We start from the raw sequence: 22,682 nt of genomic DNA, 5'->3' as shown, positions 1-22,682 counted from the left end.
GGTGTCAGCCATGTAATAGTGAGGGAAAGGGTGTACCTAGTGCAAGTCTGAGTAATCAAGAAGATGCAAGAAAAGGGTGATATTTAAGGAGTTTAAGGAATGTCCACATGTTTGTATTATGCACGTAAAGCTGTAAATAGTTGTAGTATCTTCTGAACCTCTTTAACAGAGCCAGAAATGAAGGCAAATATGGTTTGGAGTGGGACCTGTTTTCTCCTTAGGATTTTTTCCCAAATCATGCCTCTTCTGCTTAATATAGCTTTACAAGCTTCCAGCAGTCATTTTGTGAAAGTGTCAGAAAAGATGAATATCAATAGCTCAATTCTAGTCTGATAACAGACTATAATAGAAAACTGTTTCAGGCACGAATGTTTAAAGTCAGGTGAGATGAATCTCACTCTTTGTGTCTTTTGTTGGGATGGCCCACAAAGTCCCACTTTGTCCAAGAGCAGAAGCTGTGAATGACTGTTAAAATTATTTTGGAGGTATATGTGAGGATAAATTCAATGCAGTAGATTTGCAGTGTTTGTGTAATTAACAGCCAAGTGTTGCTTTGAATTTTTTCACACATATTTAACAAAACTCTGAAACTCCCATATTGTGGTATTGTGAGATGACCTTTAATATATTTCATTGTCAGATACTGGTGGTGGTATGGATCACTGAGTCCTGTTGTGGGTTCTCTTTTGCTTGGATCTTTAAGGGATGCCAGGTATGATTTAATTAGGAACAGGGAAGAATACATGACCATGTGAAGCCCTTTGCACCTCTGTTTTCTATAAACCATAGAATTTTTATTTTTTTTTATTTTTCCAAACAGTTTTTAGTCATGCAGTGATGATCTCTTCTATTGATTTATTTTTGAGTGTACCCAATTTCACAGAAGCTTCTAGTTCTAGTTTCAACCTAGTTCTAGATAATTTCACCTGTTTTCTTTTTACCAGAGGATACATGTTCCCCAAAACCTGGCAGCTGACAGCCAGAGACTTCAAAATTAATGTTTTGCAGACACTTCCAAGTCCTTTTAATTTCCTGCTCAGCCTGGAAGAGCAGGTGCCAGTGAATACTGGCACAGCCCATGTAAAACTTCTGTGTTGCCTCTGTAGAAATACCAGCCCCAGCCTGACATTTTATTGGCATGGCTGTGGTGGGCTAAGAATGTAAAAAATTGCACACCTACCTGACAGGCTGTGATGCTGTTGGAGAAGCTTAGATTAGCAGCAGTTATAACTTGCCAACTGGGTTTAAATCAGGAAAATAACGTAACATCTCTTCTAGTATAGATACATAAAACTTGGTATCTACATGAAACCTCGACACTGCCCTCCCTCAGGTAGTCTTCACTAGTGGGGACCAGTTTCCATAAGGTTTTACTGTAAAAGGATGAATAGCTGAAATGCTTTTGAAACTTAAAACTTGAAATTTTCAAACTTTTTTTTTTTGGATTGTAAAAAATGATATTAATAAAGTGAGCTGCTGAAAATGAAAGCTTAGAAGAGAGCTGTCTCCAGGACACAGCAGGAAGGTAATTTAAAAAGCTCAGGAACACTGTTGAAATTATCATGCAAGCTTATTAAATGCAATGTATATTTAAATTGAAAAAACTTTCTTTATTAGGCCTAGATGGGTGATATGTTAGTGCCTCCAGCAGTTAAGCTTATTGGGTGAAAGTCAGGATAGATTAATTTCTGATCTTTATGGTAAACCACTTATTAAAAACTGGATAGCAGAATTATTAATATGCTACTTAAGTTTGTCTGTGGGGTAGTACTCACCTCGGAATGGGAAGAAAGTAAAACTAAAATGTTTTCATAATAAGTATTTTGCCACTTTTGTTTAAATATAGTTTTGTATTCTTAGCATGGGTTTCTAAGAGGAATTTCTGGAACATGTTGAATTAACATTGAAATCTTCCCTTATCATTCCGAATTATAAAATATTTAGCTTTAATTTCCCTTTTCAGATCACACAAGTAGAAACTTATTATAAAGCACATTTGAAAGAACTCATTGTTGACTTAGATAATTAAAATGAAGAGTGTGGAGTGAATTTTTAATGCCTTTTAGATTAGCTCAGGAACGATCAACACATTTGTCTCCTCAAGAATATGTACAAATAATGCTCCACAGCTCACATTTGCCTTTTTCCAAAAAAAATTAATGAGTATTCAGAATTGAGGACATGTCAGTAAAAATTCTAGACTGAGCTGAACATTTTTTTAAGTCTCTTATTCATTAATTAGTTTAAGGACTCCGAATTCCAGATTGGGTGAAGGTTGTGTTTCATGAATGTTTATGAGAAGCTGCTGGGGTCAACTGAGGCTCCCAGCAAATTGCCAGCACCCTGCTCATGGTGAGTCTGCCCAGAACTTCTTTTAAATAAGGACATTGCCTTTCCACCCCTATGCTGCTTGTTTTAATTGCAAGGTACAGGCACAAAAACTGCAACAGAGCCATGAATTTGGGAGCCAGGAACATTCACATCCTTTGAGCCACAGTGTTCCACAAGATCTGCCCAGAGCTCAGGCAGACAGGGTGGGCAGGCAGGTATCTCCCTAAATGAGAGAAAAGAGATGGATTTTATGTAAGCCCACAGACCTGAACACCCAAGAGTTGAGGGACTTCATGGAGTGTCTGTGTTGCAACTGTATGTTGTGGGAATGATCATCACTTAGTGTCACAGCAGAGCTAAAGGCCTGTGATAGGATGCCCTTGAGCTGACCAGCCTGATCCAAACTGTAACCTCTTTCCATCTGCCTCCCCTCTCATGTTCAATAACTCACCTCTCCCTTACTCCTGTCCTTTGCAGTCTTGTCTGATGGCACAGCTTGTGGCTCCTCAGCAGGACAGTCCCCATCCAGGCTGTGATCTGCATCTCCTCCCATACCTTGCCTGATTTGCTTTTTTACTCCCTCAGTGGGCTGCGTTAGCTCAGCAAGCTGACAGGAATTAACCCAGGAAAAAAAAAAAAAAAAGTGACTTTTCTGGCAGTTTCATGAAAAGAAATGCTTTTCCCTGCCCAAGGCAGTGGAGAGGTCACCATCCCTGGAGGTGTTTAAAAGATCTGTAGATGTAGTGCTGAGGGACATGGTTGAGTGTGGTGGACTTGGCAGTGCCAGGTTAGCAATTGGCCCTAATAATCTTTAAGGTCTTTTCCAACCAAAATGATTCTGTGATTCAGTCCCAGCCTCCTTCTCTCCCAAGCATCTCTTCAAGACTTTTTCTGAGAAGCAGCAGCAACTAAAATGATTTTTGGTTCTGAATCAGCTTATCACAGCTTCAGGTAAGCTCCAGACAGAGCCAAGAGATAGATGGAATGGAATAAATGTTTCAGTCAGAGGAGACACCTTTGGTTGTCTCAGCTGTGCCACCTGCCCCCAGCCCTTGCCCCACCATGCTGGGCACCCACTGCAGACCTGGGATGTTTCTGAGTCCTGCAGCACCAACTGGTGTGGAAGGAGGAAGATGGATGCTCCATTGAAGGAGAGAGTTGCATGATGTCTGACTTGCTGTCTGACTTCAGTGCTGACTGAATTTTTCTTTGTTTGAAGCTATTTACCTCTTTCAGGTGATTATTTTGTTTCCCATTGCATTTGGTCACTGTCCAGTCACCCAGGTATCTCATTCGTTCAGTCTGCTCTGGAAACCCAACCCCTCAACACAAACACAAGTGTTAATGTGGTTCCTTGCTCTGCTGATATTTCTGTGCTTGTTTATCTACAGGACGAATTGGTTTGCATTTATAAGCAGGGCAGCCTGAACTGATAATGCTTTTTTTTAATCTTAGTTGTTTGAATTAGCTGTTGATTAAACCTGCAGGTGCTACCACAGCTTTAATGGGATGATGTTAGCCTTGATTTCCCTTGCTTTGCATGAGAAGTCTGGGGAGAACCTTGGACTGGCATGGCAAAAGAATATGTTAGCATGGTAAACAGCATTCCTGAAACTTCATATTAAACCATTGAAACAAAGCCTTAGGGTTGGCCTCAGTGACCATCAAATATGAGTGGACTGAGCAGCAGGACCTCTATGGCAACTGAGGAAGGTGTCTGGTCCAAACTAAGAAACCAGGTTTCCTTACATCTTCTGCTTAGAGAATTGGTTTTGATTTCCATCAAACATGATTTAGATTAAATATTTGGAGGGGGAAAGTGCATTACTAGACAGAAAAGCAAGAGCAGGGCAAGATCATGCTGACATTCCTTTGCTGCAACAGGTTTGCCCATGCTTCTTTTTGCTGAGTTACTGGTATCTGGTTACTGTGCCCTGACTTCCTGGCAGAAATGAGGTGTGAAAACTGAATAACTGGGCACAAACTGAATAACTAACCTACCATTTCCTGACACACAGGACCAGTCTAAGCTCCAGAACTTGTGCCACTGTGTTGTCACTTTCTAAGAGAGTGTGGCTATGATAGAGGAAGCCATTGCATTCCAAGAGGTGAAAAATAAAGGAAAATTTGTTTGGCTGTGTATGCTCTCATGTGGCAAAATTTGTATCTTCACTTCCTTGATCTGCTTGAGTTGGCAAGCTTAAATAGCATTTAAACATTTTATTCTTTATGTGAAATGGAGGAAAAAACAATGAAAAACTTTCAAATATTTTAAGATCCATTTAGTTTTGGGGTGGTATAATAGGAATATGTGGGAGATCTATGTCCCTACATTGTCTTTGGCCTCACACTCTTATTCCTTTCATTTGTTGGGAAGACGAGTTTGTCACAAGAAGACAGTGGTGAGGCATCCATGCCACGTGTGGGAATGTGTTCAGGGTTTCCCAGAGCTGGTTCTTTGATTTGTTTACAGTCAGAGAAGTGGTGGGAGCTGCAAGAGCTGTTAACCTGATCTGAAGCTATTTGCATCATTTTGTTTCCCCACTTCAGCCATTCCAGGCTACATTGCCACTTCTGTGTAGTGCTGCCTACAGTTCTGGCATCAGTTGAACGAAGCCAGTCCCACAACTGCAAAAAACTATGTAGTAGACAGTCCAGAAGGGAAAAAAAAATATCTACTCTACTTTGTGAAGGCTTTGGAATATTTCTTAAAATTCTCTTAGCAATCATTGCCACTTACAGTGAAATATCAAAAGCAATAATTATAATGAACTAGAGAGAGATCAGGAAAGATCAAAGACATCCCTCTAGCAGCCTAAATCCTTGAATTAGCAGGTAATTTGTTGGTTTAAATCTCAGGAGTTAGCTCGTGCTCCAAGCTATAGAGATAGGTTAAAATAATACCAGTGGCCCTCTGCCAGCCTGGCCTGGGGTGATTCTTTTGTGAGCCCAGGTCTGGTGGGATCAGTTTAAATCCTGAGCATAGGAGCAAGAATTTGGGCAACTTCAGTACCAATCAAACAACAGAGCAAGTTCCCCCCTGCAGTTCTTTGTGCAGTCTCCCAGGTTTCCAAGGAACAAGCAAGTAACAAAACAAAACAAAAAAAACCAAATTATGCATCAAGGAGGAAGAAATCCTTCTCAGTACCTGCAGGCAGGCATTCCAAAGCATGAGGTGTTAGATTAATATATGATTGGCATGAAGCAATCAAGTCTTTCTAAGGGCTAACACCCCAGGTTTTGCACAGTTTTTAATTTCAGTAAAGCAAAAAAGCCTCTTTCCTTGTCTTATATCCTCTTTTGCATGAATATCATCAGATAATTATTTTTATCTTGTACTCCAGTGTAACACAAGTCCTTGTCTGAATAGTAAAAATAATTAATTTTTTTATGTAACTGATTTTGCCCTCCTCGGGATAGTACTTCACAGTTGCTTTTACTGAATTTTATCTTACATTCTTTCCTATGCCTTCTGTTTCTAAAGGTGATTTGGAGTTTCACCAGACCCCTCCATTTTGTCACTCACCACACTGTGGATTGCACTCTGTGCCATCACTCAGATTATTATTGAAAAGAAGGGAGAAACTTGAGACAGAGCCTGACACATCTGGAATGTCACTGAGCAGTTCCATTTCTGTGCTGCTTTTTTCATGTTAAAATGATTGGAATTGATAAGATTTCAACTTTTTCAAACTTTGCTTGGTATATACAGTGACAGCATTTGTCACTACAAATGCTTCTAAGACTGTTTATATACAATAGTTCCAAGATCTAAATGATGGTTGTTTGAAATCTGTCAAGGGAAAACTCTTGCCACAACTAAATATGTAACTCTGACATTTGAAATCAGAGCAGACGTGAGTATTTGGCTTACACTTGTTGTGCTATCAGCTGTTTTCCAAAAGGAAGAAGGAGAAAACATTTCTGTGGCAGGTTAATTGCAGAATAACAAGCAAATTCTGTCTCTTGACACTAATTATTCTAAATAAATTCAAGCTACGTAGACCCCTTTTATAATGAAGCCATTCTTTTCACAGAACAGCTTTAGTCTAAGTAGAAGGAGAATTGCAATTGGCATATTGTGATGTATTGAAACAATTCAGGACGTGCCTTCCACTTCAGGATAAGTGGTCTTCTTCAGTGCCCAGGTAGAGAAATTGTTCTGAGTGCAATGAGGAGGTCTTCCTGTCTTCCTAAAACATCTTTGCTGGTTTCTTAGCAGTTGTTGTCTCATAGGAAGGAAAAAGGTCTTAATCCTTGAAAACCATTTTAGACGTGGGCAGATTTGCATTTAATTTTATGTATTGTGATCATAGTGGGGTGCTTTCTCTTCTTTTCCACTCTTATCTTTCTGGTAGCTGCTCTTACTGTAAGTGAAGGCCATTTGCCATCACTGCAAATGTCAGAATATCTCCAAGACTTTTTTTTTGTATGTGTTTAATGTGCCACTTTATACTTCAATTCAGCTCACTTGCAATACTTGAGTTTATAATAGATTCCAGAACTGAGCCAGTGGGACCTAGGAATGGGTCTGGCTTGCTGTTATGAAGGACCTCAGCTGAAATCAGTCAAAAGATACCAACATTTTGTGTCACTGTTTCTCTCTTTTATACACATTTCCCTACCTGATGCAAACCCATCATTTTTTGCAGTCTCCATCCCAAAGAAAAAAATGACCTTGCAAGTAACTGCCCCAGAGGAGGCAGCCAGGTTGTAGGTCTGTACGGGGTGATGAAATCCCCTCTTTGATCCGACTGAGGAGTGATATTTGCATAGAAGTAATCAAATCTAGTATTGGTGGAAGATCAGACAGCTGTTTCATGTGCTCTGTGGTTTTTGTGATCCCTTGCAGAGCTGTGTACCCTGGACTGTGGCAGCCACGGGGTCTGCTCCAGGGGGATATGCCAGTGTGAAGAGGGCTGGGTGGGACCGACCTGTGAAGAACGAACCTGCCACTCCCACTGTGCTGAGCATGGGCAGTGCAAGGATGGGAAGTGTGAGTGCAGCCCTGGATGGGAAGGAGACCACTGCACCATTGGTAAGGGCATTTTGTACTTCTTCACATAAAATACAGCAAATTATAACCAGTTCTATGCAAAGGTCTGCCATAGCCATCAGTGTGCTTCAGGTCAGTTTGGAAAAACAGAGACCAGGTGTAAAAAGGAGCCTCTGCATGGAAGGTGCACCCTGCATATCCCACATATGGCAGTTCAGTGCAGCTGTGTGGAGGAAATAACATCAATGACTTAAATTTTTTCAGAAACACACAGAAGAAAGATATCTGCATCCTAACATAGCTCTGGGTTGTGTTCATGTGTGAACTTTGAGTCAGGAAGGAAAAAACTGCTTAAGAAACAGAAGGTGTGAAGTAATGAAGCTATTATGCATCTTAAGTAATATTTGCATCTCTTGCCCTCATGTCAGAGTATTTATGTATTTTACCTCTTACTAGAGGTATTTTTTTCTAGAGCTGGTTAGTCATTAGTCTACTATGCAAATGTAATAGTTATGTTTTCAATGAAATGCAACAGTTGCAAAGTCTAATAGTATTTCTTGCTAAAAATGTCCCAAAGCAAGATTATTCATAAGCATAATAGCAGGATATTTAGTTTTCAGAGGCAAGCAGCATAAGCTTTGATGCTCGCTGATTAAAAAAAAAAGTAGAATGATTTCTCTTTTGCTTAATCATTTCAAGAGAATTCATTCACTCATTGGCTCTAGCTAAATCAGATTCCCTAAATCAAGAATTGATTTAGGAACAGAGGTATGACCTACTTTTCCAAGATTATGAAGAACAAATTCAGAAAAGAAGCATAATAATTAAAAAGATAGAGCTGCTCTTCAAGTCATAGAGACTGCCAGCTGTGGCCTGAGCTGTCCTCTGCATGCTTGTCACCAAACAGAGAGCAATCACATATGCAATGAGTTTCCATCCCAGCAGCAGGAACAGATCTGACTGCAGGGAGACACTTTCCATCTAACCAACAGGTGGCAAGCAAATGGTGTCTGTATTTGCATTTGGGTGCAGAAGTTCAATCCATCTCAGATTTGTTCTTTTCTTTTTTAAGCTCACTACTTAGATGCTGTTCGAGGTAAGTTTTTTGTATCAGCATTGTGCAAGAATGATGAAAAGATACAAAAGGATTGGGAATGGTGTGTTTTGTGTTCCCTGTTTCGTGTGAGCTTCTGTACTGCTAAGCTGCCAGAACAGATAAAGTATTTGTTGATGGAGATAGATACAGACACAAAGACTTATGGAAAAAAAAATGCAGTTTTTAACAAATAATGTGCTCAGTTCATTTGCAGAGTTGTAGTGATATAAGCATGTTTTTTGTGGCCCTGTGATGTACTATCTTAGGTACATCAGATATTTCACTCTCACCATTTCAAAGTAATGACAGAGCTGAGGACTTGCTTGAAAAGCTTTGTGTTGATCCTGTCTTCCATGAGAACAAAAATGTTGTCTTTTTTCGTCATTTGTGCTTGAAGTAAGTTTCTTTTGGTAAAGTAGTACACCTTTTCCCAGCTGTCTAGGCTAAATGTGATACAGTTCTCTTCAATTCATTTGCTACAAGAGTTAAATTTTCTGTTGTTTTGTGTCTGGTGCTCTTCATTTGATTTCCCTGCCTTGCCAAGGGTCCTGCTTGGTCGTGGCAGCCCAAGCACTTCACCTGAGGTTGGGAGCAGTCTAGAAAGACCTGAGTGTTTATTATTTATTTATTATTTTAGTTCTTTGGAATTAGATCATAATAAAAGGTGTAGGCATTCATTTGGCTATGTTTATTGTCTGAGAGGATAACCACACACAGCAGCAAGATATAATCATATACAAGAACTTAGCAGGACAGTGAGCTGAAGTGGAAAAACATCCCCATTACCCAAAACAGCCCTCACATCCTTTTCCCAACTCATCTCTTTCCCCCAACTCCCTGCAGGAGGCAAATAATGGGCATTTATAGTAAATCATAGAGAATGGGTTGGGTTGGAAGATACCTTAAAGATCCCCTAATTCCAACCCCCCTGCATGGGCAAGGCCACCTCCCACTGGAATATCTGGTGGTCAGCAAGCTCATGCTGGTTTAGAGCAGCAACTTCCAGAACTGCTGTGGAAGGAAATGTTATCATGCAACTCCACCTCTCCCAAGCCAGAGGGTTGGGCTCTCCAGTCTCTCCATGTTCAGATGTGGTTGATAAATTGTGCTGAGGGTGTGAAGGAGAGAGGTGATGTGTCCAGTTACCAGGAAATATGCTGCATGCTGGGCTGGCTGTAAGGCACAACCTGACAGACCAGTTGTCCAGATTCTCTGATTCTCTGGTTGGCTCCTCCAAAGCCATTTTGGAGCATCTGTCCCTTGAGGTTGCCAAACACATATGCAGACATTTCCTCCAGAAAAATTTTCTCTGATAATACATAGGTTTTGATGTTCAGTATCAAGTACAGAAGTGCTTCCAGTTCCTTTATGCTCATGCTGGCAAAAAGAGAGAAGCCCTCTTAGAGGGGAGACCACTTGCACTGTTAATCTTACTGCTGAGCTTTATCTCCATTGTCCTTTGGCTCTGTGTGGGACATGGTGACAATGTGACAAATCTCTGAGCTGCTCCTGAACAATGGAAGCAGATGGACCTGAGTTTAAACAATTCCTCTGTCACTCTTACAGGCAAGCTGAGATCTAGCTGAGAATATCCAAATTACTGTTGATTCAGAGTTTGCAGATATATCCAGGGGATGCTGTAGATACTGCTCCAGTTTTGAGCAAGGATAAAAGCCATTAAAGGGCAAGTGTTTGCCATATTTGGCCCAGCCATAATATGAAGGAATTGGAACTGGACATTGGAAGGAAATGTTCCCTCATTTACCTTCTGTGGAAAGAGCTGGATCATAGCATAAATTTCACTGGGTTTTTTTCAGTCAGCTGAGTAATTTTGAACAGAACAAAAAGGACACCATCTCTCTCTGCAACGTGTGGAATTATGCCCACTAATCCACCAATACCAGTTTGTCATTTAAACAATATTCCCCACATATGTCTTTGATATAAACATTGATTATGTGTATACCTTCCTTTGTGATCTACAACTTATTTTGCAATAAGTGGAGAAAGAGATGTACACAGCAGACTGTTAAGTATCTTCTAATACCTCTACTCACTTTATTCTTGCACACAAAATGTTGCACTAAAAAAAAATTCATTCCTCACTGAGAAATGACTTTTGGGCAAGCAAAAGAAGCAACCAGATGGGGATTTTTCTGTATTTGGCCAAAAACATAAATGACTTGCAAGGGACCTGTGATCATTTAAAGGCAGCAAGTAAAATACTTTATGAAAGAATGATAAAGAATAATTAAAACTGTCAAGCAAGAGATGACTCCTCCATGAAGGCTTCTTTTTTTTTTTTAATGTTTTTGTTTCTAGATGGTTGCCCAGGTCTCTGTTACGGCAATGGGAGGTGCACTCTGGATCAGAACGGATGGCACTGTGTCTGTCAAGTGGGCTGGAGTGGCTCAGGATGCAACGTTGTCATGGAAATGGTGTGTGGAGATAACCTGGACAATGATGGAGGTATGATACATAATTCATGACTCTTTAATTTTCACGTCCTTAATGGTCATTTGAATCTATAGTTTTGGTGGATGTTTTCCTTTTTGGCACAGCAAGTCAATGTTTCTTTGCCCAAGGCAGTTGTTCCCCTGACTTGATCTGTAAGAAACAGCCCCCTAGATGTTTTTCAAGGCAGAACTTAAGTATGTGCTGGACCTATCATCCCAGTACTTGGGTTTTTTTCTTTAAAAAACAAAGCAAAACCCTAAAAAACCATGTAAGAATTTCTTCTCTCTCTGTCTCCTTTCCACTCTGCCTGTGATCTCAGAAAAGGCAGCCAATAGATGCCCTAATAACAAAATTTCTGTGTGAGTCAAAATGCAGCCAGACTTAGTCTTTTGTTAGTATTAAATGAATATATTTGCAGGCATAAAGCTTACATTTAGAGATGCTTCTTTAACATTTATCTCTTCCTTAATGTTTGCACTGAGACATAGCAGAGTTGTTGCAATTATCTGGACCCACATTTGAACCCTTGGTGAGTAAGCAAGTGTAGAAAGTACACAGAAGTAATTTTTGAAAGGACCATAAACAGAGTCCTGTGCTCTTTTCCACCAGCTGAGCCAGGGTATTTGGAGCTAGATGCTCCCTGCCTCAGAGCTCCATAGTCTTGATTCATTCTGAGGCTGTTGCAGGGAAATACAGGGTTCTTTCTTAGCCCCTTTCCAGTAGCTCATTGCAGTACACAAGTCAGTGCATTGCTTTTCAGGACAAACATCCATATTCTATTTCAAACTTGCTGGTGGGAGAAAAGCCACAACATTTCTCAGAGATTGCTCTCAGAATTTCTTCTTTTTCCTATCTATTTTAGGAATACCTATTTGCTGGGCAGTCAAGGACTTCTGCTTTCCTGTCTTTTACTTCTTGCCAACCTTTACACTGTGCTTGCCTCCATACCTGGGGCTGTGCAGCTTTCTCATTCAGACTGTGAATACTTCTGCCCTGAGCACAGTCACAATTTTTTTTCCTTAGGTTTTACATAGAGATGTATTAAAATATTTATTACCTAATTATGTCACAGGTACAGACCTTCTCAGTGTCTTGGGTGGGATCTCCTACCCCACTGTATTGTCAAACTTCAGCATAATGATTGTGTATTTTCTTCTAGGTCATTGATAAATTAAGCTTGATTTAGGGCCAAGAACTGAGGTCACTGTGGGACCTCAATAGAAACATTCTGACTCAGTGATGATTCCTCATTTACAGATATATTTTGAGACCTTCAGGTTTTGTATCCTGTAGGCTCTAAGACCACGCTGTCTTTTGGCAAAAGCTTCCTCATTTCTGAACCCCATTCAAAAATCACCCTATTGCTCTCTCATCCTTCCTTTTCCACCTTTTTTCCAAGCTTTCTCTCCCTTTTCCACCAGTCACCCCGTGGCCTCTCCCACCTGCCCAGTGCTCCCCCCTGCTGGCCCAGCCACTCACTCACTCTCCTACACACTTCAGTCTGGCCACAAAAAAAACCTATTTGGCCCTTAATATATGTAATGCATTTTCTGAGACTCTTCATGAACTGGCTCTGTAGAAACTGCCCTGTAGTGTGATTTTGGGTGCTTTATATTCTGCAATAACACAGACTTATTAAAAGAGTTGGCAGTTTTAACTCTAAATCTCCTTGAATTTGTCAGTTTAAGGCAGGCATTTAACATCATTTCACTGCAGGTTTTGAAAGTAATTTTCTTCCTTCTTTTTAATGGTAACATAACATGGACTAGGACAGCTCTGTTGACATTACAATTAGAGATAAGTGCAGAGAGAAATATTTAATTAAACTGACTTCTACAGATGGGCTAAATGTAATTAAGTTTCCTTCACAACCAATTCTATGTAAGAAAATTATATCTACGTATTAAAAACACTTCTCTTTAAATATGAAGTTCACAGGACCTGATTTGGCATAAGCATAAATTAGAAAAATTCCCCTAAAGTCATTTGAGTTATACCAGTGTTACATCAATATAAAATCAGAACCTAATTCCCATGGTTTCAGGGCTTGTAAACATAAACAGTGAAAACAGGCAGGCAGGGTCACATAGGAGAGGAGATGATGCTCAAGACCCAATTTAGTGCTGTTGTATATTTCAAATCATGGTCTTACTCATTAAAATTGTGTTTAACTCAAACGTTTATATCTCTGTCCTTTAAAGTTGTTTTTTGTGCTTCAAGTTTGTTAGGAGGAAATCACAACCAAAGACAAAGGTGTAAGAAAGTTGAACATTTATTATTTCAAGCAAACTGTCATTTCAGGAGTTATAGTGATAATTTTGTGTTGTTTCCAGTTGATTTATTATACAATACTTTCAGAGAGCTTTATACTATATAAAAATACATTGAAATACATAGTAGGAAAAAAAAAAAAGTTTTAGAAAATGAAGTATTCTTTTAGTTCCACCCATAGGGATCAAATAATGTCATTTTTTTGGCGTGAGGAATGATAGTGTTATAGATCTGTCTGTAGTAACAGCACAAAAGCTTTGGGAGGGAGTTAGTTTTTAATTCCTTTTTTTAAGGGTTGGTATATTAAAGGTAAGTCACAAGCATGTTCTCAGGAATCCCTGCTCTGCAGACACTGAAGCACTCAATTTCCTGTCCATCCACTTATCCATAGTGGCAAACTTAAATACACGTGGCATTGCTTTCCTTGACAGGGAGAATACTATTTCCTTTAGAGCCCTACTAGTATAAGCTGTATCATACTCTGACAGTACCAGGACTGCCTTTCCCACTCCATCTCAAAGCTCTCTGTTGGTTTTTCTTCCTTGCAGACTTAAGGGCATGTTTACCTGTTCAAATATCACTACAAATATCATTGAAAAGGTCTCAGCATTATAACAGATGCACGATGGCATGGTTTGCACTTGCTCTCCTGGAGTGCATCTGCAGTCTGTTAGCACTGTGATGTCCATTAAATAATCCCAAGAGGTCAAGCAGATGTCCTCAGCAGTGGGGCCTTTCCCTTTCTCTGGCTTTCCCTCCCTGTTCCTTATTCTCCATCTCTCATTGCCATGAGTGGCATAATGTCATTTCCAGTTTATAAGATAACCAATTCATCTCATCTGAGAGGTTAATTTTCTCTTCTGTCATTACTTTAGACTCATTTGGAAGCATTGGTAGCTTCAGGAGACTGCTTGAAAGCTCTGCTGGGTCTGCACAGGCAGGGGCAGGTGTCCTGGGTGCAAGGAGGATGAGTCTGATGCCAGGGGGGACACACAGGGTGCCCAGCACCAGCTCATGGCCACAGTGTACCTGCTGTTCTGGCATTTATGTACATGGCTGCTGTGCACACAGGGCTTTATCTTAAGCTGAAAGTTGCAGCCTGTCACTTCCATTAATTTATTTGATACAAGTTTCTTTTAGGTTCCTTTTTCTTTTCAAAGCAGTCTTGACTGTTTGTTTTTTAAGGAAAATATTATTTACTACAAGCTTTGAATTCTCTTCAAAATGTCCCTTTAGTCACTTCAGACAAGTTATTGTAGCTTTCCCCAAGCTTTTCCAAGCACAGGAAATTATATGACTCAGCATAGCCTTGGGTTGATAACCAGTGCTGCTAAAATATTGATGTATTTTTGATCCATCCATTGGCATTTTAATAACCCATCCATCACAGAGATATTGAGTCCATATATAAGTAATACCCTATTATTGCACAGTATAAATAATACTGATGGGAATGGTTTTCATTGTTGCTGAGCAGTGAGGGCTCCCTGGGGATACTTTGAGTTTTAGAAACCCCTTGCCTGATGTGTTTGCATTTGTCTGTGCATGGAAGGCCAAACACTGCCCATACTCACTGGGTAAAACACTGCAGCCATCCCACAGCACACTGGTGGGTTTCCAGTGTCCTTACACAAACACCTGTGATCCCAGTTACCTGCCTCATTGTCTGCCACGTTCCAGCTATAGTTTAGGAAGCAGTTGGGATTAATGCAGAGGAATAAGAATTAGAGACTCATGCTGGGTCCTGATGCTTCATCTCTGCTGAAGTTACTCTTTGATTCAGTTTGCTGAGGTTCCTTACAACCCTAATTGGATTTAACTGAGCCTGTGGTGGAACAAGTCAGTACCTGCATTGTTTACTGCTTGTTTGAAATGTGTAAAAGAAAGCAAGCAAATCTAAGTTACAGATTCCTGTGGACTTTCTGGGGTTTTTTTCACAGCTCACAATAGGATTGAACAATGGATCACACAAATGCCCCTGAAAGCTCAGATTCTTCAAAGTGCTGAGAGTCAGGTGTTGGTTTTTTAGGCTGTCCTGCACAAGAAGTTCTGAGAACAAGATCTGCTTACTGCAGGGGGAAGCTTAAAGCTCGTTTTTACTTTCTGTAGAAATGTTCTGGCCATGGTTCTCCCAGCCCCATCGCTGGCTCGGGCTCACTGGGACCAGTGCAGTGGGAGCAGGAGGTGACACACACCCTGCTGGGTGACTCTGCAGAGGGGTGGCAGTGAAAAGCCACTGGTATTACTTACACTAAGTGTAGTATATTGCTTAGGGATGGACCTGATTCGTCAGGTCACTGAGCAAGTACAAATATGAGTATGTGCATGTGAGTGTGCCTGAGTACATGTATATGCATGTACCATGGAAGTGTTCTGGGTTTGGCATTAAGCATAAAATTTCAAACCCCTTGTAGTTAACATTAGTAGTGTCCTCCCCATGTGTGACAAAAGCTTGAAGTCTTCTCCTTTAATGAGCTTTAATACAGAAGAACAGTGATTTTAAGTATTAGTGGTATTTATGTTTTGCTTGTGAGAACCTGATGATAGCGGATGGTTTATTAAAATAATTAACCTAGTAATGTGCCAGGTAGGGTCTAATAGAGTTTGTCATTTTCATAGCCAGTTAGTAAAGCATCTCAGTGGTTTAATAGAAAGCAGCAGCTGTGAAAGTTGCTGCTTGATTCACTGGTGATCTGGGGAAGCCACCACCACCTAAATCAGAACCACCTTGTTCTGTCCTTCTTTCACCTGTAACTCCACCCAGAACCTAAAAATGTCCTCAGGTGTTCCACTATCTAAATAATTTGTCCTAATTATGATCACTGATCCATTTGCAGCAACATAAACTATTTTGATGTTCCTGTATTTGCAGTCATGAAGAGCAAATAATCCAAGGGTAGATGGGAAGACCAGAAAAACCAGGATTTGAAAAATAAAGAGCAGAGAGCTGTGCAGATGAGGTCCATAATGTGTGACTTATCCCGTGTTCTTGCTATTAGCTGACAAAATGCCTTTTCCAACTATTACTTTATTTTATAAGGGTTTTATATAGATATAATTCATCATTTGGAAAGCTCATATCCAAAAAAATTAAGATGTCATTCCTTATGGAAAGCTTCCTGAAGGGATCCTTTGCCCAGCAAGAAAATAGGAAAATCTATAGGAAAATAGGAAAAGCTATAGCTCTGTGAGCTACAGCAATGCAGAGAGGAGTGGTGTGACTGAAAACAGAGCAACTTGTCCAGGCATGCTCTGCCTTCTCTTTGAGGTTGTTTAAATTATTTACAAGTGCTACGAGATGCTTTCTATCCTCAAGTCAGTCGTTGTGAATCCTGGTTTTAGCAGTAGAATTAAAAATATTTCACTTGTCTAATTTACTTACCAAAAAAAAAAAAAAAAAAAAATCACAGTTCATCATTATCCCTGGTATACAAAAGAAGGCACCTGAAAGATGTGAAACCATAATTTAATGTTAATCAAAATGCTAATCACTTTATTAGATAACCTGTAGTGCAGTGTGAGGGTGCTGGCTACCTTTTCTATAACATAAATTTAAAAATGCTAATAGCAGACCAAAATCATTCACATTTTAGTCTGCACTGAAGCTGCTGTGCACTTAGTGGTAATTGACAGTAAAAACCTCAGCAAACAGGCTCCCTCCCTGTATGAATTGTATGTTTTGCTGTTTGTAATAGTTTGTGCATACTCCTGACTGGTGTCTCCAGAGATTTAAAAGAAGCCCTGCTGTTTCCTTAACACTCTGAGTTTTTTTTAATAGTTGGTTCCTGATAAGAACACTTAACAAAAAAAAAAATGTGACCATTAGTTGAGAATCCACTAACGTATTTGTAGTGTTTTCAAGTGGCTGAGTTTGATGTTATAGTTTATAACAAGATTTATTTGTTTTTCTGGATTATTCTCCTGGATTAGAAATCTCATTTCAAATAGGATTGGCTTGTTGCAAATGTTTCCCTCACATGCACTTCCTAATGTGATTTGCATTGTCATAAACTGCCTCCATATGTAACCTGGGATTCTGGACCACCTTGTTTTGCCTGCTGAATTGCAGTAGTATCTATTAGGGTTTTAGGTTTGGGGTTCTTTTTATTTTTTTAAATGGCCCAATTAAAACCAGAGTCTTAAATGAGCCTAAAGTGGGACAAAGATTTTCTTTTGGCTTCTTTTAGCTTCTTCTTTTGGCTAGGGGGTGGTTTATACTAATGTTTCACAAAATGTAAAGAGTATTTTCCAGTTTTATCCAACTTGACTTCTAAGTTTTGTCTGATTTTTTGGAAAAAAAGCTGGTAGTTTCATTATTTTAAACAACTGTAGTTATTCTTAAATATATTCAGTCAGTGGCCTGAGTTAGTCCTGACCCAGTCATTAAAGAGTCTGTAGGTGCTGCACCTCCTGCCTCACTGCCCATGGAGTCTCTTCTCCCAGCCTACCACTTTCTCTCTCATTCATTCTGTATTGTTGAAAGGGAAAGTTTAAATAAATTGTAAGCCAATTAATGAAAGTATTTTAAAATGAAAAAAACAAACAAAAAAAATGGTGTGTATGATCAAGAGAAACCATGAGTGATAGATAACCTGTAACCTAGAAGACTCCTACTTTGGATTAACATTTCTATTTTGGTTGGCAATTTCTTCCTCTGGTGACTGAAAGGAGGTTGCAGCAAGGTGGATGTTGGTCTCTTGCCAAGTAACAAGCAGTAGGGTAAGAGGAAAGCTGTGCTAGGAAGAGTTTAGATTGGACATTAAGAAAATTTCTTCCCTGAAAGGGTTGGCAGGCATTGGAACAGGATGTCCAGGGAAGTGGTGGTGTCACCATCCATGGAGGACTTTTAACAGACATGTAGATGTGGTGCTGATGGATGTGGTTTAGGGCTGGATTCAGTTATCCTGGGTAAATGGTTGGACTTGGTCATCTTCAAAGGTCTTTTCCAACCAAAATGATTCTAGGATTCTATGACTTTGACCCTAAGCTGTTCCTGTATACCCAAGTATTTCATACACACAACAGCACTGGTGGGGCTGTCAGGAAACAATACTGTTCTCACCATGGTTTACTTAGATGGGACTCTGGGACTTCACAGCCCTGCTCATGGGAAACCAACCCTTTCATAGCCCTGAGAGCCTGGAGAGGCAAATGAAACCAGGTGCAACCAATTCCAACCAAAATAACACCATTAGCAGAACCTGGGAGAGGTTATAAGGTCATCACTTTGCTGAGAAGGAAACTGAAAAGATGAAAACTGAGTGTGACTGGGAGGTGGAAACCTATGTACAGCATGAATGCCCAGTGCCTGTTGCCAAGTTTGAAAGCTGTTGACCAAAGCAAAGAGGAATGAGGACCCTGTTCCAGAAAGGAAAGTATTTGATTGGTAAAGCTATTTCTTATGTAAGAAAATCTTCATATTCTAATATTTCTATGAATTTTCACTCTCATTTCTTATAAAAAAGGTGAGATTCAGGTCAGCTCAGTTCCCACATCTAATGGCTTTTGACAAGGAAAAAAAATTAATCAGAACAGCTACTGTGGAATAAATTATTTCAAAATAGCTTCCCCATGGATGCTGTTATTGTGAAGTAATTGTGCCCTTTTTTTTTTTATTAGTACTTATTCTGCCAGACCAATGTTTGTCAAGTTTCCTAGGTGGGAAGCAGTCAGCTTGTAGAAATTAGTACCTTCTAGAAAGTACTTTGACTCCCAGAATGAGACTTGTCACTGCTTAACTATTCCACCATCAGGGCCCAGCCCTGAATGGCTGCACCAAGCCATGTCAGAGCCCTCTGGAGGAATCTTCACCAGTGTAAAGCAAAAGCAAGAGATTTCAATTTCTTTTATCACCTTTTCAAGTCTAGTAGGATTCTCTCATATTTAAAGTCTTGGAGAATTGATGCCTAATTTGATGCTTTTAGGTTTACTGATTAAGAACAGAGTTTCATTGTTTGGACAAAAAAAACCCAAACAATAACAGGAGATGTTGGGGTTTTTTTTCTTTTGGTTCCAAGCCTGCTTTTCAGATTTCAACCTAAAAAGCCCTTTTGTTTTTCCAGCAGAACACAATGAAAGTCCCTCTGGTTCATACCATGAGCTCCTCCATCCACTCCCTGTATGGCTTTGTTTAGACTGGAGGCCTCACACTCTTTCAGCTTTCTGATTTCCGAGCTGATTCCAGTGGATTTCCAAGTTTTCCTGAATATAAAGTGACTGCTACACTCAAAGTCAATAAACTTAACATTTCCCTGTGTAGCTCTTCTCCCACCACTGGCAAATCCCTGCTGTCTCCAGGACTGGGGGGATGTGGATAGAACTCCAAGCATGCACTGACCTGGATGTCAGCTATGCCAGTTTTGCTTGATCTCAGTGCTTTACATTATTGTTGCTAGCTACCTACAGCTGCCCTTGGCACATTATCATAAAGCCTAGCCTGCTCTATCTGATTTCTCACTGCAATGGGTCAGATTTGTTAATATTTTTTGCTTAGCCAAGCAATTCCCTTGCTCGAGGTCAGGCAAGGCTTCTCAGATTCCAGGAAAGCCATTTCATTACACTTGTTTGTTCTGTAGAAGGGTCCTTGCTTTCTTTGCAAAGTAAATATTTTATGCTGTTATTTACTGAGCATTCACACAGGATAGTGTGCTCTATTGAGAAAAGAGCAGAGTTGGCTGGGGGTTGGTCTTGCACCCATTAAGATCACTGACAAAACTTCCCTGATAAGGCAGTTTGCCCTGAGGAGGTACAGGGTATATAGGCATCAAAGCCTTGGTATGAACAGAGCATGAAAAGTCAAAGTATGAAGTGAAAATATCTGACAGTATGTTGATCCTATAGCATTTTGATTCTAACACCAGGGAAATCCATACAGGGATATGGTGACTGCACGTTTATTCAGACTGACCTTGTTAAAAATACAAAGAGAGGTCTTTGTTGAAGGATACAGTGCCTTAATCTTGCTTTATATGCATTAGTCTGCTTGTCAGTCCAAACAAGTTAGCAACTGCTAAGTCATAAAATTGATGTTTAAGAAGATACTGGACATTTTACCATACCTTATTAAATCTGTTTCTGGTTGAGTATGTAATTTAGGCAGTTTGGACATCTAAGCTGCAAATAGAGGGAATTAAATGCTGATAGTCCAATTTTAAGTTTCATTTAGGTGCTTGATTTAGATGCACTTCAGACGTGCTTCACTTTTCATCATAAGCTTAAGGATTAACGAGTATTGAAAAGTGGTTTTCTTCTTTTGTTTGTTCTGCAGTTAGACAGTCCTGCTCTTCCCTTAGTTTGTAGGTTCAGGTTGTTCAGGTTTTCATTGTCGTGTTGGGATTTTCTGAGTTGATACAACATTAATGAGCAGAGAAAAACACCCCTCCTGGACTAGGCATGGATAGTAATGATGTGTTGACTTTGAATGTATCATAATGTCTTCCAAGGGAATAAATACCTCTTGTGCTCCCCAGTGGTAAACACAGTGCTCTGTTCTGAGAGTCACTCAGTTTCCTGAACTTGCCTTTCTCTCTGTTTCAGATGGCTTAACAGACTGTGTAGATCCTGATTGTTGCCAGCAGAGCAATTGTTACTCCAGTCCTCTCTGCCAGGGTTCTCCTGACCCCCTTGACCTGATCCAGCACAGCCAGCCACCCTTCTCTCAGCATCCTCCAAGGCTCTTTTATGATCGAATCAGATTCCTTATTGGCAAGGAAAGCACTCATGTCATCCCAGGAGATGTCTCCTTTGAGAGCAGGTGAGTTTCCTTTTAGTTGAGAGACTTTTCTGAATATTGACAACTCCAATGGGATTCCTTAATTGGGAAACAAGTGTTACCTGATAAGCTGAGAATTCTTCACTGGTGATCAAAAAATACTTAAAAGAATAGCAAAAGTTTACATCCCAATCTTGATTGTCAGATTTTCATGAACCTATCTAGTTCATAAAAGTGTCATAGGAACAAACTCTACTTTTACTAACAGGACTTTGACTACTGTGGAAGGTAAGCTATCTCATCCTTACAAAAGTGAGAAGTCCTTCGGGCTGTAGGGACATGTAATGGCAGGAAGCAGAAGGACAGGATGGATTTGTAGGCACTGTGATCACTCACCTTTCTGCCCAATAGAGCTTGATTGGTATTTACAGCATAATAAATTTAACACGTCACTCACAGACAATCCAGCTGCCTAATTAGCAAACTTCTTGGGTTTTACTATGTTACCAGTGTGGAGTTTACCACTTTGTGCTGTGGGTTACTCTACTAAAAGTTGGGTGATCTTAGATGGTTTTTAAGGCCCCTTCTAGATGATCTTTAAGGTCTCTTCCATCCCAAGCTATTCTGTAATTCCACAGTTCCTCTGAGTATTGGTGAGACTGGCTTGCCCCTTAATAGGAAAAGACTGTGGAATAGGAAATGAGCACTTACTTGCTCAAAAAACCTGTCAACACATATTTTCTTGAACATTAGAAATACAGGGGCACGTACATTTTTATGCTGTAGTGCACCTGAGAAGCTGTAACTTACATGCTGACAAAGAGCTCCACAAATCATCCACATCACCTAACTATTACCTTGTCAACTACCCCTATACATTGGATAAACCATGTTCCAGTAATAGGGTCATAAGAATTTTTTTTCTTTTCACAGTACAGTACATAGCACTCAGGTTACTGCGTGCCATAGCTGCACACAAATCAGCATGCTTTCTCTTTGCAACTTATTAATTTTTAATAAAGTAAATATGTAAACAGAGTCTTTATTGATCTGAAATGCCTAAGCATTTAATCACTATTAATAATGTAACAGAATGTTATAAATATGTAGAACAATAGGACATGAGAATGAGCTCCATGAAGTGCACCCACCTGCTATGGCAGGTCTCTTGCTGGTGGAACAGTGCCATGGCACCTGGTGCAAGGCCCTTGGTGGCCTCTGCACAGGCAGTTTAAACCAAAAGATTTTCCTCAGCAAGGCACCACGCCGTGAGGCTTTTTCAGAGAAGAGGTGAGCACTCAGGTTGCCTGTACAGTGGCTGTGACACTGCAAATGTTAGCAGCCAGATTGCACATAATCCCATCAACGTGCTTTTATAGATATAAGGAACTGATCTTTCAAAGCTATCACTGATGGGATTTAACTTGGATTTAAAAGCCTTTCCTGAGTATTTTGTTTCTTTGCCCTGATGTCTTCCATGCCTTTGAAGACCAAAGAGCAGCAAAGGCTTGTGTGGGAGCAGCAGCCCACCCTCACCATGGTTTATTCTTTATACTACTAAAGGAATATAACTTGTTCTTGCATTGTTCACACCCCAGGTATCATTTTCTCCTCCTGTAAAGAAAGTACTAGTTAGTTTGGTGAGGAGATGAGTGGGATTCAGATGAGGCTGTCTGGATCTTTGGGAACAGCAGCAGTGCCTGGAGACTTGTGCTGTGCTACATCTCCTGGGTTTTGTCAGCAGTAATCTGCAACATGCTGGGCACCCCAAGGAGTTCATCTCTCCACACTTTGCTTGGTCCTCAAGTCTTCCAGGCTGT

General features: G+C 40.1%; 1 protein-coding gene across 1 annotated transcript in view; it reads left to right on the top strand.

Annotated features, from left to right (window-relative positions):
• Window positions 1–22,682, top strand: part of TENM1 (teneurin transmembrane protein 1) — a 228,218-nt gene that overhangs the window by 128,258 nt on the left and 77,278 nt on the right. The window contains exons 11-13 of the mRNA XM_030448930.1: window positions 7,184–7,369; window positions 10,746–10,892; window positions 20,688–20,904. Coding sequence (XP_030304790.1) covers window positions 7,184–7,369; window positions 10,746–10,892; window positions 20,688–20,904 — 550 coding nt within the window. The remainder of the gene's footprint in view (window positions 1–7,183; window positions 7,370–10,745; window positions 10,893–20,687; window positions 20,905–22,682) is intronic.

Source organism: Calypte anna, chromosome 4 (genome assembly GCF_003957555.1).
Source record: "Calypte anna isolate BGI_N300 chromosome 4, bCalAnn1_v1.p, whole genome shotgun sequence".
Taxonomy (NCBI): Eukaryota; Metazoa; Chordata; class Aves; order Apodiformes; family Trochilidae; genus Calypte; species Calypte anna.
Note: the sequence above shows the minus strand (reverse complement) of the source record. Positions and strands in the feature narration are given on the sequence as shown.